The 18,551-nt window shown below is 43.8% G+C and overlaps 1 protein-coding gene across 4 annotated transcripts; it reads left to right on the forward strand.

The window, feature by feature from the left end:
* The first annotated feature begins 724 nt into the window (after nt 1-724).
* Nucleotides 725-15,008, forward strand: LOC308325274 (lactosylceramide 1,3-N-acetyl-beta-D-glucosaminyltransferase A-like). Of its 4 annotated transcripts, XM_080777752.1 has the most exons (7): nt 725-744; nt 859-1,055; nt 9,646-9,947; nt 10,326-10,462; nt 12,038-12,430; nt 13,676-13,822; nt 14,174-15,008. In XM_080777752.1, exons 4-7 carry the CDS (start codon nt 10,352-10,354, stop codon nt 14,684-14,686), a joined length of 1,164 nt encoding a protein of 387 aa, XP_080633878.1. In that variant the 5' UTR covers nt 725-744; nt 859-1,055; nt 9,646-9,947; nt 10,326-10,351; the 3' UTR covers nt 14,687-15,008. The 4 variants fall into 4 exon arrangements, with proteins under 4 accessions (XP_080633878.1, XP_080633877.1, XP_080633879.1 ...); XM_080777751.1 differs by lacking the exon at nt 725-744 and having other exon boundaries at nt 767-1,055; XM_080777753.1 differs by lacking the exon at nt 725-744 and having other exon boundaries at nt 767-1,055; nt 10,329-10,462.
* Nucleotides 15,009-18,551: the final 3,543 nt, after the last annotated feature.

Consider the following 18,551-nt stretch of genomic DNA (forward strand, 5'->3'; position numbering starts at 1 on the left):
ACTCATAGCTCATCTGTCCTTTGCTTCCTTCTCCTCCCAGTGCGGGAACGAAGTACTCAAAGTACATTTTATTGGGGTACAAATAGTCATACCGGAGGTAGAAATACTCTGTTACAAGGGAAAAGCCCTGTATTCAAAATTTGTGTGACAAGTGACCAAACTTGTCAAATAATTGCAGTGGAGTAGAAAGTAAAACATTTGAGTAGAATAATTAAAATATTGTCTCCGTCGGGTGTCCAAAACTGTTAACTTTTCAGCTACTCAACTTCAAAAGTACCAGATCGATACAAGCTCGAAATGTATCGTGCTTTGTTTTGAACTTGCAGATCTGCTACCTTTGTTGCTTTTGTGTGACACTCATATATGATCAAGCAGGACATTCATTTGCAAAAGAAAAAAACCCACAAAAAGTGGGAATATAAGAATATGGAGAATAAGAGTTTCTTCCTGACAGCAACGATCTAAACATTTTTAAGTACTCAAGTAAAGTAAATGTCCCTCAAAATTGTACTTGAGTACAGTAATTGAATTAATCTACTTGGTTACTTTCCGTCACTGGCTTCCTCCCTCCCTCACTCTCCCCTTCCACCTACATGCCGAGCGACCGCTTGCCCACCCCCACACTGATAGTAAAGGGAGGGGGGAGAGAGAGCCAGTAGGAACCTAGGCAACCAGAATGCATTATAATAAGCAGAGGACTTTTAACACTCCACCCTCGCAGGGACGCTCAGCTCAGTGCGAAAGGTTTGCAATGGAAAACCGCAAATGCACACTGTGACACACACACACATGCACCCATGCCTGCGCGTGCTGCATACACACCACAAACACTCACACTCTCTCTCTCCACACACACAGACGTCTCAACTGCCAATTTGACGCCTGAGGATCTGTCATCCTCAGAGGAAAAGTCAACGTGAAAGTTCCGGGCTAAAGGAGAGAGAGAGGGAGAGATACAGGGAGTGGATCTGTACAGGAGAGAACAGGAGTCTGGATGGGAGAAGCGCTGGTTGTGGATACACCTCAAACAACAGGCTGATATCATCTTGTTACCGGTGAGTGAGTGGTGGCACCCTTGTATTTTATTATGTCTTTTGTCTGTTTCTTGACCGCTTGAACCCCAGCATCCATATACATGTACCAATAGCAGAAGATCTACAAGCTAGTAGAACGACTATTTATTTAATTACTAAAGTCTAGTAATCCCTCCCTCCCCCGTTACAAATCTATTTATACAAGCTGTGACTTGGGAGCTATGCTTGGCGGGATGGCTCACTTTCACAGGGCTTGTTATTAGATCCCGCCGGGCGGGCGGGCGGGGTGGATGGGGGACACAGCATGGGTGTGGGGGTGCAGGGGGCGGGCATTTACTTTCACATTGCCTTTGGTTTAAGCGTGAATGACGAGTAGAGCGTATAACCTCATGGAAGTGTCGGTTCTCAGGATATGTTAACATAACCATTAGACAACACCCTCAAATAGACAACACCCTTCTAGGTTAAACAACGAGCCCCCAGGGCAACAGTAGACAAACACTGACTTGTGACAATGATCAGTGCCCTGACACCATCCATTATATCACTGTTTTCTTTCAAAATGACACTTCTTTTGACATTCACTGCCACCGTTGTTTCCCTTTCTCCTTTGTAATGTTTTGTAATGAGTATTATTGTGTTAATAATGTTGTTAGCCTTAATGTCTTACTGTACCATGTGCTGTTAACATTTCTATTCACTAATAGTAAGCATTCAATCAATTAATCCGACCATAAAAGCATGAGGAATAGCATAATTATGTGTACTTTATATATTTTTTAAAGATATATTTGGGGCTTTTTGCCTTTATTGATAGGTGTACAGGAAACGGGTAGAGAGATGGGGAGGGGGGGGGATCGCAGCAAAGGTCGTCGGGATCGGGACTCGAACCTGTGACAAGCTGTCAGGCTGGATTACCAGCCTAGGTGCCTGGAACGGTAGGCCGGCCCGGGCCATATCTGTACATTTTTAAGCATAAACAAACTTTACATGTGTGCTAGAATAATTATGGATACATTGTTTCTTTAACAAACGGACAAAAGAACTGACAATTTAAATATATCGTAGTATAACATTGTATATATCGTATTGAATAACCAAGACCTGAATGGAAACTAGACTGCAAGGAAGTTTTTCGATGATATCTCAAGTGTTGACTGTACTCTGTACTGTTTAGTATTAAATCAATAAAAGCCAATGCATAGAAAGCCAATGCATAGAATATATAACGACAATATGTAATATGTAACGACAAGCCTGATGGCCCGTATGAAGAGACATGAATATGAAGATATTGAAGATCCGTAATTAGTATTGCATGTACATCTAGATATAACTTCTCAATATACAGTAGTTTAGATGTATTCCTCTATGTGACAACTACTATTGCAAAATTGTTTGCACTATAGCAACCAATTATACCTATACCTAGCTATTGTCTAAGATCGGGGTCCACCAGAAGGCCAAGGTTACGATCAAGTGCGGCAACAGCTGTGGAGAGGATTTATTGACACCAGAGGTTCTGAAATGCGTGCCTATAGACGAGGTGGTGCTAGATTTCATCAACAAAGCACATACAGTATGTCTGGAGAGCAGCCGGAGCTATGGTGCACACTGCACAATGAACATCGTTCCAGTACCAAAGTCAGGTGACCTCACCAAGACGGACAACTACCGTGGCATCAACCTGAGCTCACAAGTTGCCAAGACCGCTAACAGGATGATCCTCAATCGTCTTAGACCAATCTTAAATGTGATCACATTCATTGACTTCCAAAAGGCTTTCGACACCATCCACCGGGGGAAACTCATGAGTATTCTACGTGTCTACGGAGTTCCAGAAAAGTTGGTCCAGATGAGTCAAGCTACAGCCAGACTCGAGCCAAGGTCTAAACCTGCGACGGTGACACCAAATAATTTGAGATTCTAGCAGGCGTCCTACAGGGTGACACTCTTGCCCCATTCCTGTTCGTTGTAGTGATGGATCATGACTTGCAATCAAGAAAACAAAGGTAATGACAGTCAACACCGAGGACAAAACCATTGCCACTGCAGACGGGACGGTGCTCGAGCAAGTCGAGAACTTCAAGTACCTCGGGGCCTGGACTGCCTCAACTGAACAGGATCTGAAGGTTCGGAGAGCACTTGCCTGGAAAGCCTTGCACGGGAGAAGACCTTAAGAGGCGGCTGTTCATAGCTACTGTCGATTCAGTACTGCTGTATGGGGCCTAGACATGGACCCTCACAGTACAACAGGAAAAAGCCCTGGATGGAGTCTACACAAGAATGCTACGAATGGCACTAGGTGTCACATGGACGGACCGCATCAGAAATGTGGACCTCTATGGGGACCTACCACCGCGTCACGGACAAAGTCAGAGAGAGAAGGATGAGGCTGCAGGGCACTGCGTCAGGCACCCAGAACTTGAGGCAAGTAAATTGACCCTATGGGAGCCAACCCAGGGCAAAGCCAGGAGGGGAAAGAAGCGTACCACCTGTAGATGTGCTGCGGTGCGACAGCTTGGCTAACACTGCAGAGCTGTTGGATAGGAATTTGTGGAGGGCAGCGATCCAGGAATCCCGAGTTGGTGTTGGCTAGACCTCACTCTCGCAGCAACTAAACTAACTAACATAGTCTGAACGGCTGCTGTTGTGTAAGGGGTTTGTATGAGAATCCAAGTGAGAAGTGGAACATGAGTGGCAACAGAAGCTAATGTTATGAGCTAACTGAGAGCTTGCTGCACAAAATTGCATTGCCTAAAATAACAGATCTACAAGCTCATAACAAGTCTCATTGAGATTTGAGACACATATTGTGAGCTTGTAGATCTGTGTGCTTGTAGATCTGCCCAGAATGTGCCTATTTTTTTTTTTTACCAATTATTCATCTATTAAGGCATGCCCAGAATATGGATGCTATGTTTAATATCTATTATGGCATTCCCAGAAAATGGATGCTAGCATTCATGGGTTAAGCCAGTAATTCCCAACCTGTGGGTCGGGACCCAACGGTGGGCCATGAGGATATTGCAAGTGGGCCACCAAATAATTGTAAAATAAATAAATAACAATTTATAACAATAATATAACATTAATATAAAAAGTGTCAATTCTTTAAAATAAACATGCTCTGACAATGCAAGCAGCCCACCCATCTGACCACTGGGTGACCACTGGGTGACATCTTGACAAGAGGTCAAGATGTCAAGTTTTATCAAGTGGGCCCTGGTCCAGAAATGAGTTATAACCACTTGATCCCCCCCATTCTGGGGGGAACATGTGCAACATAGACGATCTACAAGACTGTAGTTTTTATAACGGCTATTTCTGGTGAAGAGATTTCATGTAGATCGAAAAGGAACACCCAAAGTGCAGTGCAACTCAGGTCAAGTTTAGTGGGTCTATAAGTGGTTATTAGTTAAGGGGCAGCATTTAGGCCTTTTAGTAACAGTTTATATTTGAGTGTTTTGTAGGCCATTCTTCTGTCTGGTGGAAACCTCTGTTACTTTAGCATTCAAATTGCTTGTTTCGACTTTCGAGCTTGTGGATCTGCTGCTTTTGTGTGACGCTGTTGTATGATCAATTGGAGCATTCATTTATAAAAAAGAGTTAAAAAGTTCTATGGAGATAAGAGGGTTCTGCCCGACAGCAATGATATTTCTTGTGTTTACTTGTATGCACACACACACACACACACACACACACACACACACACACACACACACACACACACACACACACACACACACACACACACACACACACACACAGAGCTCCAGCCTCCAGGTGTTCTGTGGTTATACAAGGCAGTGTAAGATGAGGAAGCTCACATTGTTGGCAGTTCACACACTGAGCACCTGTCAGACTGTGTGATGAGGTCTAGTGTCCGCTGGGCCACAGTGACACAGTTCACTGTACCATATAACTCTCTCTCTCTCTCTCTCTCTCTCTCTCTCTCTCTTTTGACTTGAACAGATTAATGGCACAATGCCGCAGGGCGGGCCTGCGCAGCGCCAATCCAGTTCAGACTAGATGAGCTTGAAATGATCCATAAAAATAAAAAAACTTGAACTTGAACTGCTTCTCAAACATTTTAGTGTCAAGGAACGCCCAATTCATATATTCTGCAGACCCCCATCTACAAATATTGTATGCCAGAGACCCCCATATGATTTGTGGCGTTCTCATTTTTCAAGATTGATTTGATGCTTTATTAACCTATTCTGCTAGAGACCCCATGGAATCCCCTCAAGGGCCCCTCGGTCTCGCTCTGAGAACCAGTGCCCCTATTCTGGGGCAAATTTCTTAACATTTAGCTTGCAATGCGGTACCTTTCGTTTGTAGATCGGCTACCTTTTGGCACAGATGAGAGGGGGGGGGGGGGGGGAGGAGGGGTACTAGTATAGAACCTTGGGGGACTCCTGTCAACTAAGTACATAGGGTTTAAATGGTTAAAAATGACAACAACCTATAGCATATCGTTAGACTAAAAACACAAAGTACACCGTATTTTCCTTTTGAATTGCTATGCCATTTAGAGGCATAGCTATGGCATTTAGAGGCATAGCTATGGCATTTAGAGGCATAGTGATGGCATTTAGAGGCAAATCTGATTGAATCTAAATTTCTACAGCCTAGTTATTGATTAACAAGGTGATCACAGGGAAAACCCGTCAACCACATGAACCCTAGGATCCATGTTCTGGGGGCAAACATTTGTAATAATTAGTAACACATCTTTAGTCACTTGCTGTAGGTCATTTTACAGCTTTTACATGCACAGTTTTACAATTTACATACACAGATGTTTACCTCAGGTGTTTATAACCTCAGAGTAAGAACCTTGTGCACATCACCTTGAAAACCACTCAAACTACACTGTTGACGGCATCCCCCAGGGCTCTATACTAGATCCGCTCAGTTTTTACCATCGAAACCCAAATCTTTACACTGTAAATACAGCACAACACCACAACACGTCGCACAACACAACACGTTGCACATGCGACGCTTTATGAGCTTGTAGATTGGCCATTTGTGCAGAAGGTTTGTGCCAGAACAGGAATGTTAGCTCAACAACAAAACAATGGTCAAACTCTTCTCTTTCTGCATTATAGCTTTTCCACCCGCTCCTTGTTGTTAATTATTAATTCTGCTACAAGGTGTGAGGAGCCTGAACAGAAGCACTTAACTGTAGTGTAGTGTATCTGTACATATGACGTAACAGTGAAGAACACCTTGACACTTTGACCTTTGGATGACTCATTAGTCAATTCCAGTCTTCCTGGAGGCACCACTATGCAGGCGTGGCCAATGGAGCATTTTATATATTATTTTATTAATCCAAAAAGTGCATTATTTTCTCTCTCTCTCTCTCTCTCTCTCTCTCTCTCTCTCTCTCTCAAAACACTGATCACCAGTAAGACGCCTGAGGGTGAGAAGCGACCTCGACCTAAAGGGCGAGGTTGCGTGCACTGGCCATATATGGAGCGTGTCTTGAGTTTACAGGGTTTGAGCTCAGATCAACACAGATCAGGAGGATAGGACACACACTGCGAAGACACAATAGATCAACCACAAAATATGCATTACCATGGAACCCGCAAGGCAAGAGGAAGAGAGGAAGGCCTAGAGCCACCTGGAGAAGAACCACAGAGCAGGAGATGAAGGCACAAGGGCTGTCATGGCAACAACTGACCAAAGGGGATGGAGGAGCCTCATCAATGGCCTATGTTCCTCAGGGAATTTAAAGGCCTGAGATAGATCAACATATGGAATGTCAGAACGGGTCAGCTCCATATGGAGATCTAAGGGTGGCAGCGGTGGCAGTGTCTTGAGTGTACAGGGTTAGATGAGGGCCCAGGTAGGGTCGGACCTTACATTTCGGGCCTGTTGAGAAGGGAGACATCATAGAGGAACGATGGATGTGGAAGGATCAACATATGGAATGTCAGAACAGGTTCTGACATATATCCATATACTAATATATATATGGACATATATTATTTGTGACAGCAGGTCGCATTTACTATGATATGATCCCTGATTTACTATCATCCCTGATGTCATAGTGATGTAACGAGACCTGTGTCATAGTGATGTCACGACCTTCGGTCGCAACAACAGATATATCGTCTCTGTCGGGTGTAAACCTACATGTCCAAAACCGTTAACTCACAACGCCAGTAGTATCCAGTTTCATGCAGAGTAGGCTACATACTGTTCATGGTTGAAAAGTCTCGTCCGTCTAGTTTGTCAGAAACTGGCTTTGCAAGTTCCCTTGCCAGAAGCGCATTTTCCATATGATACTCTGTTCCCAGTCAGTCTCATTATAGTCCGGCAGCCAACAGGTTTTCTTTGTTCAAAATGGTTTGGTATAATGTCTATATTCATGAATCCACCTACTGACCGGCTGTTGGTGTTGAACCCCCTATAAAAGTGATAACCCCCTATAAAAGTGATAACCCCCTATAAAAGGGACCATAGCCACTTGCCCAAATGTTTTCGTGCAAACAAAAAATACATATATATACACCAAATTTCCCACTCTACGCCCCTGGCTGATGGACTATTTATTAGTTGTGACTTAAGTAAGTGGTTACAGGTTCTTTATGGTTCTCAACCTTTTCAGGCTGGGACCCCCAAAACTAATCATATTTGAACTGTGGACAGTGGACCCCAAAAATAATATTTTGACTGGGTTTCACAAATATATATTGTGAAAGTATTTACAAGCTCACAGTGCCTCGCTTGTAGCTCTGCTATTTTCGAAATGCAAGCCTGTTTCTTATATTGACGATTTGGCCAATGTTTGTGCAGTTTGTTGATTACTTTTGATGCAGTAATGGTATGTCTTTTCCGAGGTATTAAAAATGTCTTAAATGTCCTTGAATTGTCACTTCACTGTCATAAGGGAACCCTCCGTGTCCAAAAGTGTTACTTTTCAGGATTCAAATACAAAAATGGCAGATCTACAAGCTAATGTGTCACTTCTCTCCGTGTATCGAGCTTCGAGTGGGTCTGCTAGTGCTACTTTTGATGCCTTTGTGTGACGCTGCTGTAGTATGATCAAGTAGGGCATTCTTTAAGATTGGGAACCATTTATTTTCTCTGTGTGCATGCAGTAGGACCTTGGCTGATGGTGAACCTTGAGGTTAGGTGATGTTTCCACTCTCATTATCCGGCAGACAGAAAAGAGAGAGCCACTCTAAGCCAATGACCCCATTAGGCAGCGGGGCCCTCTAATGATGTTTAAAAAGGCTCTCGGCCCCTGCGATGGGAGTCACAGGGCCCAGGGGCCATGGTGATCCCACCCTGGATAGCCCAGGGCCCGGGCGGAAGGGCTATTCTCATCCCAGCATTGTGCCTCCGGAGCTATTCTGATGCTCTCCATTGTGTCGGAGTGCTTTCCACGGCTCTCAGCGATTTCACTGGGTCCACACCTTAAACCCTTCCATTATAGCGCGGCCTGCAGCATCACATTTGCTGTGTTGGCTTTTGCATTCAGTCAGACTCGGTGTACCAACACGCCCCCCCCCCCCCACTGACTTCATTTTTGACTCCTCAGCTACTGTTGCTGCTCTACTATAGCAGAACTGGTGGTTGTCATCGTGACATTTTAGATTACGATTAATTGTTGTGCCCATAATTGCAATCGACAATCTAATTGAGTTTTTCTTTTCATTGTACATACGTACTTTACTGCAATGATAACTTGCATATCGTCTCTGTTCCAGGATTCAGGTTCAAATATGGCAAAAGTAGTAGATCGAAGAGCTCAAAGCGCGTCGCTTCACACCGTGTGTCGAGCTTGTGGATGTGCTACTTTTGATGCATTTCTGCAATGATATGTAAAGAAATCAGCACCAGTGCATACTGCATACACGTGTGTGTGTGGTCTGACCAAGGCTCAATTCAGATGCATGCGATGCATTGAGACCCTGGAGATGACCTATTTTGGGTTTTGCTAACTGCTAGTTTGATTCCGACTAAGATGAGGCGTATCAGATCCATCTTTCTCATTACTTCCTTCGCGTTTTGCCAAATTCTTACTTACACTTTCAGTACTACTTACAGTAGTTACTTTCCACTACTGAATTTAGCATTGCCTAATGCTGTAATCAGTAGATGTTAAGTGACTTGGAAGTTTGATAATTGATGCACTACTGTTGCATTCTGTAACCGGTAGAAGTTAAGTGACTTGGAAGTTTGATAATTGATGCACTCTTGTTGCATTCTGTAACCGGTAGAAGTTAAGTGATTTGGAAGTTTTATAATCGATGCACTCTTGTTTCCTTTTTGAGTAGAGTGAGTTTCATCGCACGTCATCAGGTTTCATCCGAACAATAAACGTAATCGTCTCTGTCGGGTGGAAACCTTGTTTGTCCACTTACTTTCAGGGTTCAAATTTAAAAACGGCAGATTTGACAAGATCAAACTGTGTCGCTTCTCGCCGCGTTTCAAGCTTGTGGATCTGCTGCTTTTGAAGCTTATAGTGTGACACCGTAATATGATCAAGTAGGCTGTTGAATTACGAAAACGAAAACCCCACAAAAAAGTTAAAATATGGAGATTAGAGACAGCAACGATATCATCCTGTGTTCCATTTCAGAAGCATGGCGCCACGGCTCCGACAAGACAAGATGAGTCCCCTGCCGCTATGATGCTGGTGACGAAGATGATGAAGCAAGAGTGAAAACTGCCACCACGATGAACACGGTTTCCCGTCGGACCCCGTGAGCCTCCCCCTTACAGCTACCGTTCCCCTCCCCATCGCCTCTTCCTAGCTGAATGTGCGAAAAGAACCTATAGGATGGAACGCCCGGCGAGCCCGAAGTCTCACAGTCACCCGAACACCGTTGTCCACCCCCGCCACCACCCCCTCCCCCTCCTCGTCCCCACACGTGCACACAGGTAGGCATGGCGCAATAATCGTCATAATCATTTCCGTGTTGAAAGATGTTCATATATTATTTAAAAGAATAGTGGAAACTGCAGATCTACAAGCTCAAAACGCGTCACCATGTGACTCATTTGTAGATTGTCCACTATTCGTGTTTATTTATTTTTTGCATAAAGTTATTCAATTATGTAAGTTATTTGTCATATCTGCCCTGCCCACCTATTGTGAATCCAATGCCTGAAAGCAACCAGAAATGTTTGTTTTTTCATTATTATTATTATTCATAACGACAGAAACACAATTGAATCGTTTCATCACTCGTTACTTGAGCGTCGATTAATCGCCAAGTAAAATGTTCATAATGGTGACGACGGCCCTACTACACACAGCAGGACCTGACGGAACCGCTTCCAGGATGTTTGTGAACTTCCGGCGCATACGCAAGTGCCAGTGCGTGCAGCTGATGACCACGTGTCTGGTGCTGTCCGTGTTGATGGTGTGCTGGGAGCAGCTGGACAGCAGTGTGGTGAGTGGTTACTTCAATAGGGGGTCCTCAGAGTAACTACCAAGGTGCCAACTCTTTGTGTAATGGGGAACATTGGCCTAAAATAGCAGCTCTACGAGCTCACAACCCCCTATTTTTCTATAATTAGTGTAGAGGGGAAGCAGACAGAAGTACAGAGCCCATGATCAAGTAAATATTGAGGGTTTAAAACGGTCTAAAAATACAAATCTATGAAAAGGTATAATCTGCAACACTTTTATACAATGTAGTGGTGGGTCCCTTCTTCATCTCTCTCTCAGCTAAGGGGTCTTTGCCCTGAAAAACGTTGAAGACCCCCCTGTTTTAACTTTTAGATCATCGCAATCGTTGGCTTTAATCAGTGTTTGTACAGTACCAGCTCTGTGCCAAGAGACACCAAGCTAAAGTGGCACAAAGCCTCAAATGAGCAGAGTGCATCTCATTAATCACATAATCCATAACCTCTCTATTCCGAGCATGTTATTTTTAATATCACGATAAATATGGACTTGTTGTTGTTGTCTCCACCAGGCCGAAGGCATGGGGAGAGAGTATGTTTTGCACTCCGTCCGTGTGTCCGTGTGTGTGTCCGTCCGTCCGTCCGTCCCTCCATCCGTCCGTCCATTTGTGTACAGCTAATCTCCGGCACCGTTAACCCGGTCGATGCCAAATTTTGCACACTCCCTGGATGCCAACAATGAACCTCTGCCCCAAAATTCCAGAACGGCCTGTTATAGCACCACCAGGAGGCTGACTTTTGTAAAACACATTTGTTGATATTACTCCTCCAGATTCTGTCCAAAAATCCCGCAAATCGTTACACACTATCTCTATACCGGTAGTCATGTGCTCGAGACGAATCTGTCCGATATTTCATATTCCATCCTAATTGGCTAACATTGGCTTTCAAAGTTTGCAGGATTGGCCTGTTTTGAACAAAATGCCTCAAATCATCCAATTGCCATCCAAGATAAGAAGAAATTCACATTGGCCTATTATAGCGCCACCAGGAGGCCACAACCTGACCTGCCCTGGTAGAGACCTGTGCACCGAGGGGCACTTTATCTAGTTATATTATCGTATTGTGAGTTTTTCATTACATCCCTAATAATGTTTGTGTACATTTAAGGTTTTTTCATATTTTTCATATATATGTAAAATTTTGGTTTAAAAAGCTTAAAAGGCCATTTTGAATCATATGTATAGTTTATATATTGTCTCTGTCGTGTCGGTGGAAACCTCATATATCCATAACAGTTACTTGCCAGGATTCTAATTCTCAATTAAAAGGAGCCTCCGCACACTCAGAGTTTTTACATTTTGTGCATGCTTTTAGTCATACTGTAGATCTTCAGACAGGATTTAAATAAAAAAATTGTAGCAGCTTGGGACATGTCGCTTCTCTTTGGAGCTTACAGTAGATCTGCTACTTTTCATGTTTTTGTGTGACACTGTAATATGATAATTTATTTAGAAACAAATGGATGTTTATGCCCAAAACACAACTAAATCAGTTGTTGCAAATATTCGTACATCAATGAATTGTTCTAACATTTCATTACGGCGACACCCCTATAGGTGAGTCACGTCAAGTCCTACTCCTACCGCTACCTGGTGAACCGATTCACCTTCATCAACAAGAGCTTCACCATCGCCCGGCAGGAGGCCCAGAGCTTCAGCAACTTCCGCTTCCTGCTGGACCACCCCGACAAGTGCTCGGGACAGGACGTCCTCCTCCTGCTCTTCGTCAAGACGTCCCCGGAGAACACGGCCCGCCGGAAGGCCATCCGGTCCACCTGGGGCAACGAGACCTACATTCAGCGGTCCCTGGGTGTCACAGTCAAGGTGGTGTTCGTCCTGGGGGTGCCGCGCGTCGAGCCCCAGGAGCCCCCGTGGAGCAAGAGGAGCGGCGTCGGCCTCCAGGAGGCGCTCAACCGCGAGGACCGCCTGCACGGCGACCTGATCCAGCAGGTAGAAGACCTTTATGTCTAACCTCATGTACTAGCCCCGTTTGGAATCTCACCCTCCGCTGTTGGCTCAGAGAAGAGGTTCCGTGTCAGGATATACCTGCATTAGTTGGAATGGGTCGAGCCCTCCAAAATCATTTGTGAGAACCTTTTGCACAGTATCGTATCCAAAAAGTATTTCTGGTATTTCTACAGAGCTAGAGATGTATTAAAAAGAAATTAGAGCACGGTGAAACAACCCCTTACAAAGCTTATGACGTCACTCAGACAGTACAGTACCATGTTTTCCCCAATGCAATCATACGGAAGCAGTGCTGCGCATGTGAACGGGGGTTGACTGCGTGGCCACAGGCTGACGAAATAAGCAATTTAAGTCTGGGATTTCTACTCGTAATTGTATCATCTGTAGCTTTACTTTTAGGATAAAATACTGCAAAAAGAGTTTTTGCCACTGCTTTTGGAGGTCTCGAACTTCGACTTATGATTCGAAGTCCTGACACGGAACCTCTTCTCAGAGCTAACAGAGGACGGTGAGGTTCCAAACGGGGCTGCTCATTTACATGCCTGCTACTCTTAAATTTGCTCCTTATATCTAACCTCAAATGTATACCTGCTACTTTCTTCACCTTATGCCTAACCAGTAACCACCTACCCTGTCCCTGAGTAACCGTATGCACGTACCTGCTACTGTTTTGCTATCCTGTATTAAAATTGCCTAATGTGTGGATGGCAGACATCACTTGCGCAACATGCAGACTTGCAACTTAAGGCACACCGTTGTTCAAATCTGCACTACACTTGGCACAACACTGATCAGAGGTCTTCCATCAGAATAGAGGGTATGTGCGTATCATCATCATCATACCTGGAAGTTATGCAGGAACGCCTACTAAGTGTCAAAAAAACTATTTTCTGGCCCTGACAGCCCATACATCCAAACAGATATGCATGTGCTTGCGCATGTGCATACACTCTATAGACAGAATTTGCATATGGGGCACCACATACTGTAGCAGTGATACAGCAGTGTCTAACACTTCAAACTACATAGCGGCCTGAAAATCTGGTAAATGTACATACCGGTATTTCAGCTCTTTCTTTTGACCTGTTTCTTTCCTATGGTTTCTCCTTGCTCTGCCTCTCTCTGCACAGCCACACTTTCCTGAAAACTAAGAATTATGGAGCTTCCCCAAAATAAAAAAATTGTGACAATAAAGTTGATTTTTGTTAATTCTTGTTTATTCTGGAGGACTTCATGGATTCCTTCCACAACCTGACCCTGAAGCTGATTATGCAGTTCCGCTGGGCGCACGACCGTTGTGCGCACGCACGCTTTCTCATGACGGCCGACGACGACATCTTCGTCCACATGCCCAACCTTGTGGGCTACCTGCAGGTAGGCCTGGATACAATCATTTGAGATAATGTTCATCTGTTCAGAAAAAGCGTAAATAGCCGATCTACAAGCTCACAAGACAACGCCTTGTTGTGAGTGTACGATTATAAAATGCATTGCCTTTTATGGTTGTAGTACATTTTTCATTTTGATTATTTGGAACCTGTCATTTATTTGTGTATTTCGGCTATTTGTCATATCTGTCCTGTGCAATTGTGTGTTCCAAAAAGGCAAACGGAAATGACATTTTCATTCATATGTTCCAACGTTCCATACCAAAAAACAATAAAATCGTTATTATACAATAATCGATCGTCAACTAAAACCTAAACGCCTCCTACCCTGTGGCAGGACGAGGCCGCCAGGGGCGCCTCGGACTTCTGGATTGGTCGCGTGCACCGCGGTGCGCCGCCCATCCGCCGGCGCGAAAGCAAGTACTTTGTGCCCTTCGAGATGTACCAGTGGTCGGCGTACCCGGACTACACGGCGGGCGCTGGCTACGTGGTGTCCCGCGATGTGGCGGAGAAGATCCGCCGCGCCACGCTCACGCTCAACGCCTCCATCTACATCGACGACGTCTTCATGGGCATCTGCGCCAACGCCATGGGCGTGTCGCCGCGCGACCATGTCTACTTCTCGGGCGAGGGCAAGGCGCCGTACCACCCGTGCATCTACGAGCGCATGATGACGTCGCATGGTCACGTGGAGGACATCCACGACCTGTGGCGGGCGGCAACGGACCCGCGCGTCAAGCAGAGGACCTCGGGCTTCTTCGGGAGGCTGTACTGCACGGCGGTCAAAGTGACGCTCCTGTGTAAACCCTATTACTTTAACACCTACCCCTGTAAGGCAGCCTTTGTATAGGATTCAAGTTTGGGCTTTTTTTTCAATGTTGTAAGATCAGTTGGTTCTCAGTGGACGTCGGGGACCACCAGTAACGGGGTCCAAATGGACCCTTAATGGGGGTCTGTAACTCTTTGAGTATTTTATAAGCTTATTGTAAGATGGGGGGTCCCCAGAGGTTAAAACTAATTGACTCAAATGGAAGGTCTGTGGTCTAATGCATATCAAACGGGGGGTGGGGGGGTTCCTTGAAATTAAAAAAGTTGAGAATCGATGCTGTACTAGGTGTGTGCGTGTGTTCTCTCGCAAGAGGGAGAGAGAGAGAACGGACGACGTCTGTCGGTGGAGCGGGGGGAGTCATTACAGAATCTATTACCTCACTGCTTTTCACTCAGACTGACTCAATTGAAAGGGGAGGGGTGGGGCAGGGAGGGGGTGATCAGTGTTTGCAAGTGGTAAAGAGGGACTCGGGATGATGAGAAATGGCAGAAATGGCGTTGTTACAGTAAATGTGAAATGACCCTGTGTGCCAGCACGGCACCGTGCCCACAACCCACACCACACAGCCAGAGGTGTTCCAGCCATGATGATAGCTCTGGAAATGACCAGATGGATTGCAACAAGAGACTAAAATGTGATGGATATAAAACGGATGCTTCCTAAAGAGATGATGTTGATGCTCTCCAGATGTCGTCTTCGTTGTTATTATTATTGATGAATGGGGATCATAATCGGATTTTCCATGCTTCCAACCCACCTCTATCTCGCTCTCTCCTTCAATTAAAGCGATTGGAGGGGGAGGGGGGGTGGGGTAGGTCTGTTCCTTCTCCTCCTGGCTTGAATTTTTTGTTCTCCTCTCTTAATTGCTACCGATAAGCAGAAAGGCTTGTCCGTCTGTCTAGCTTGTAGTGCACTCCTTTTGACAAGATGCAAGGTTCTTTTCTAATCACAAAGTGTGTTACTGTTCCTCTTGAGAGTGTACAAATGGAACCATCCTACTGAACCCTGGCATCCCTATTTTTGGGGGTGTGAGTCATTTTAGTTACAAATGTTCAAAGATAGCGGATCTACAACCTGTGTGTGGGTGCGAGTGTGTATATCGCCCATTTTATGAAACGTGTCAGAAACGACTGTGACGATAAGGACGTGCCGTTGTGTCAGGAGTTGCAGTACATGTGTATGTGCCTTAATGTGTGAAGCATTATCTGTGATGTCGTCGCTGACGAAACCTTGTATGTGCAAACTGATACTTTTGAAGAAATGTGTTCAATGGATCCAAATTGTAGTTAATTAATTAGTCACAAGCTCTTAGTACTTTTCATTGGTTCAGTATTCATAAAACACTTATTTGACATACAAGGTTTTTCCTCGACAGCGAAGATACTGTATGTGGACTGGTTCACTGTCAGTACGCTGTCTGCATGTCACGAAGCCTCACAGTACTTTTTTATTGTCTACAAAGAAATGTGTTTTCTGAAAACTGAAGCGGAACAGTTTATATAAATGTGTGGATTTATTAATTAAATTAATTTGTATTATAATGTGGTTAAACTTTTTTTCTTTTTTTTGGTAACTCTTAATTCCAAAGAAGGAAGTTTTAGAAAACAAAGTTTTATGAAACAACTTTTTCTGCTGTATGCAAAATGTATCTAAAACAGTGTTGTGCTGCGGCACAGAAGAACCACTTTATGTAACTTGCGTTCGCTGTTGACCAATACAGTAGCTTGATGTTTGCATTAGTGACAGGAACTATAAACGTGGAGAAACATTAACCACTTAAACCCTGTAGGGTGTAGAGATTTCTGAAAATATTTATATTGATTATTTTAAGCCTGGACCCAAGGCATCCAGGCTTGGGTGAAACACATTTGATGTGTCTCAAAATATTTCAAAACGGCAAAAAAGGTTAATTTATTAAATAGTAGATAGGGCTATAATAAAATATTCAAATATTGTTTTGACACAGAATCAAATGTTTTATGGTGCTTGATTCACCAGGAGCCTGCATGGCATCTGTGGTGCCACAAAAAACCACTGCTATTCCCTATATGCATACAAATGCCCTTTCTGTTATGGTGGGGTTATTCTGCTATTTTACTGATGCTGCAGGGTTTAAAGTGGTCAACATGGCCCAGTGTTAGGAACTGTTCCAGCTGGTGACCAATACCGGCTAAAATGAACGTAAAACTTCCAGGTTTGGAAATGTGTGTTTGCTAGATTATATGTCTTTGTTGTTGTAATGATGCTTCTTGGCAATACCTTGGCTTTTTTTGGAAAGCATTTGTGGGATGAGCAGCACAGCTGAATAGTGTTGCTGTCGAGCAGAAATCTCTTTTAAGTTAATTCCATGATTAACGCCCGACTTGATCATGCTACAACAGCAGTACAGCGTCACACAAAAGCTTAAAAATGAGCAGCTATACAATGCAAGCTTGTAGATCTGCCTTTGAATTTGAATCCTGAAAAGTAATAGTTTTGAACATATGGGGTTTCCACCCAAAAGAGATGATAAGGTGTTGCCATTGGCAGAAAATATTTGGTAGGCTAAATGTTTCATGGGTGCAAACGACAAGCTGAGTAGCGCTACTCATCCCACAGATGTACAGTATATTCTTTTCTACCGGTACCATTTAAAAGGGAAAACCAGTTAAAGGTTACTGCTGAGAAGCAGTACAGGGAAATGAATGATCTTACCAAACCCAAATGTCTGGACATTTGGTTTGATGTTTTTTTTTGTGGTAGGAACTATCTTTATTACATGAAGAAATATGAAGCAAATGATGACCATTCAGTATTGTACTTTCCAAGAGTTTAATGCCTCTACTCTCAAACTTACAGTTCTAAGTAAAGCCTAGTGTTGGTTGTATATTGTTGCTGTCGGGTGGAATTTTTTGGAAACATATGTCCAAAACTATTATTTTTCAGGATTCAAAAGAAGCAGATTTACAAACTTGTGATGCGACATGCTTTGAGCTTGTAGATATGCTACTTTTGATGCTTTTGTGTGACGCTGTAGTATGATCAAGTAGGCCGCTCATTTATGCAACAATATGTTGTACGATGATGAGCGAACCGGAAGTAAAAACGGAAAACGGAAGTATAATGTAGGCTTTGTTCAGAGGGCAGGCAAATCACACTTGTTCATCAGATCTGATCTTTACAACCGACTGTCCACCCTGTTATTCAGCAAGTGATCAGATCGCATTTTGTGCATTCATTCTTCGTCAACTTACCAGTATCTGCACTGGTTGCTGTGGTAACGACATAGGAGTGAGTAATGCTCTATTATTGTCGCTCACTGAAAAATGGCAGATCTACAAGCTCAAAAGGTGTGAGCTTGTAGATCAGCTATTTTCAGTGACTTGTCAGTGTCCAGAATGAGACTTTAGAAATCAGATTTTATCAAATTTCAAATCGGAGTGTTTCAAATCTGATCTAACAAAAATCCCATGTTTATTTTTTAAATTAAATAATATGGATAGTGCAAAAAAAATGATTTTTTTTTCTGCCAGTCTGAACTCTTAAAGGATCACTTTTCAACCTATCTTCATATAATTGGTCCTCACTATTAATGTTCAAGATAAAACGCCACATTTTCTTTCTATTCAGTCTGTGTCTCATAGGAGGGCTGTGGGCAGGTCAGAAACCTGTCCCCATCGATGGGGAATCCAAGCTAAGATTAATAGTGAGGATCAATTATATGAAGTGAAGTGGTCCTTTAACATCAGTAGGCCTACATCTCAAAACATGTGTGAATCCAGTGTTGTGGAACCCACAACGACAACAAAATGTGCGGTGTCAACTTAATGCCCTGTGGTTGGAACTATTGTCCTGTGAATTAAAGAAGAGTGACCCTTATTAGTGTTGGCAGCATTGTCTGTGAAGT

Source organism: Protomyctophum bolini (assembly GCF_963924005.1).
Source record: "Protomyctophum bolini genome assembly, chromosome: 12".
NCBI lineage: Eukaryota > Metazoa > Chordata > Actinopteri > Myctophiformes > Myctophidae > Protomyctophum > Protomyctophum bolini.

What these genes read in the sequence shown, in the direction of transcription:
- LOC308325274 (XM_080777752.1), top strand. Translation starts at nt 10,352, where the DNA reads ATGTTTGTGAACTTCCGGCGCATACGCAAGTGCCAGTGCGTGCAGCTG. An exon ending in ACGGCGACCTGATCCAGCAG is followed by an intron (nt 12,431 to 13,675) that starts GTAGAAGACCTT and finishes TTTATTCTGGAG; the next exon opens with GACTTCATGGATTCCTTCCA. An exon ending in ACCTTGTGGGCTACCTGCAG is followed by an intron (nt 13,823 to 14,173) that starts GTAGGCCTGGAT and finishes ACCCTGTGGCAG; the next exon opens with GACGAGGCCGCCAGGGGCGC.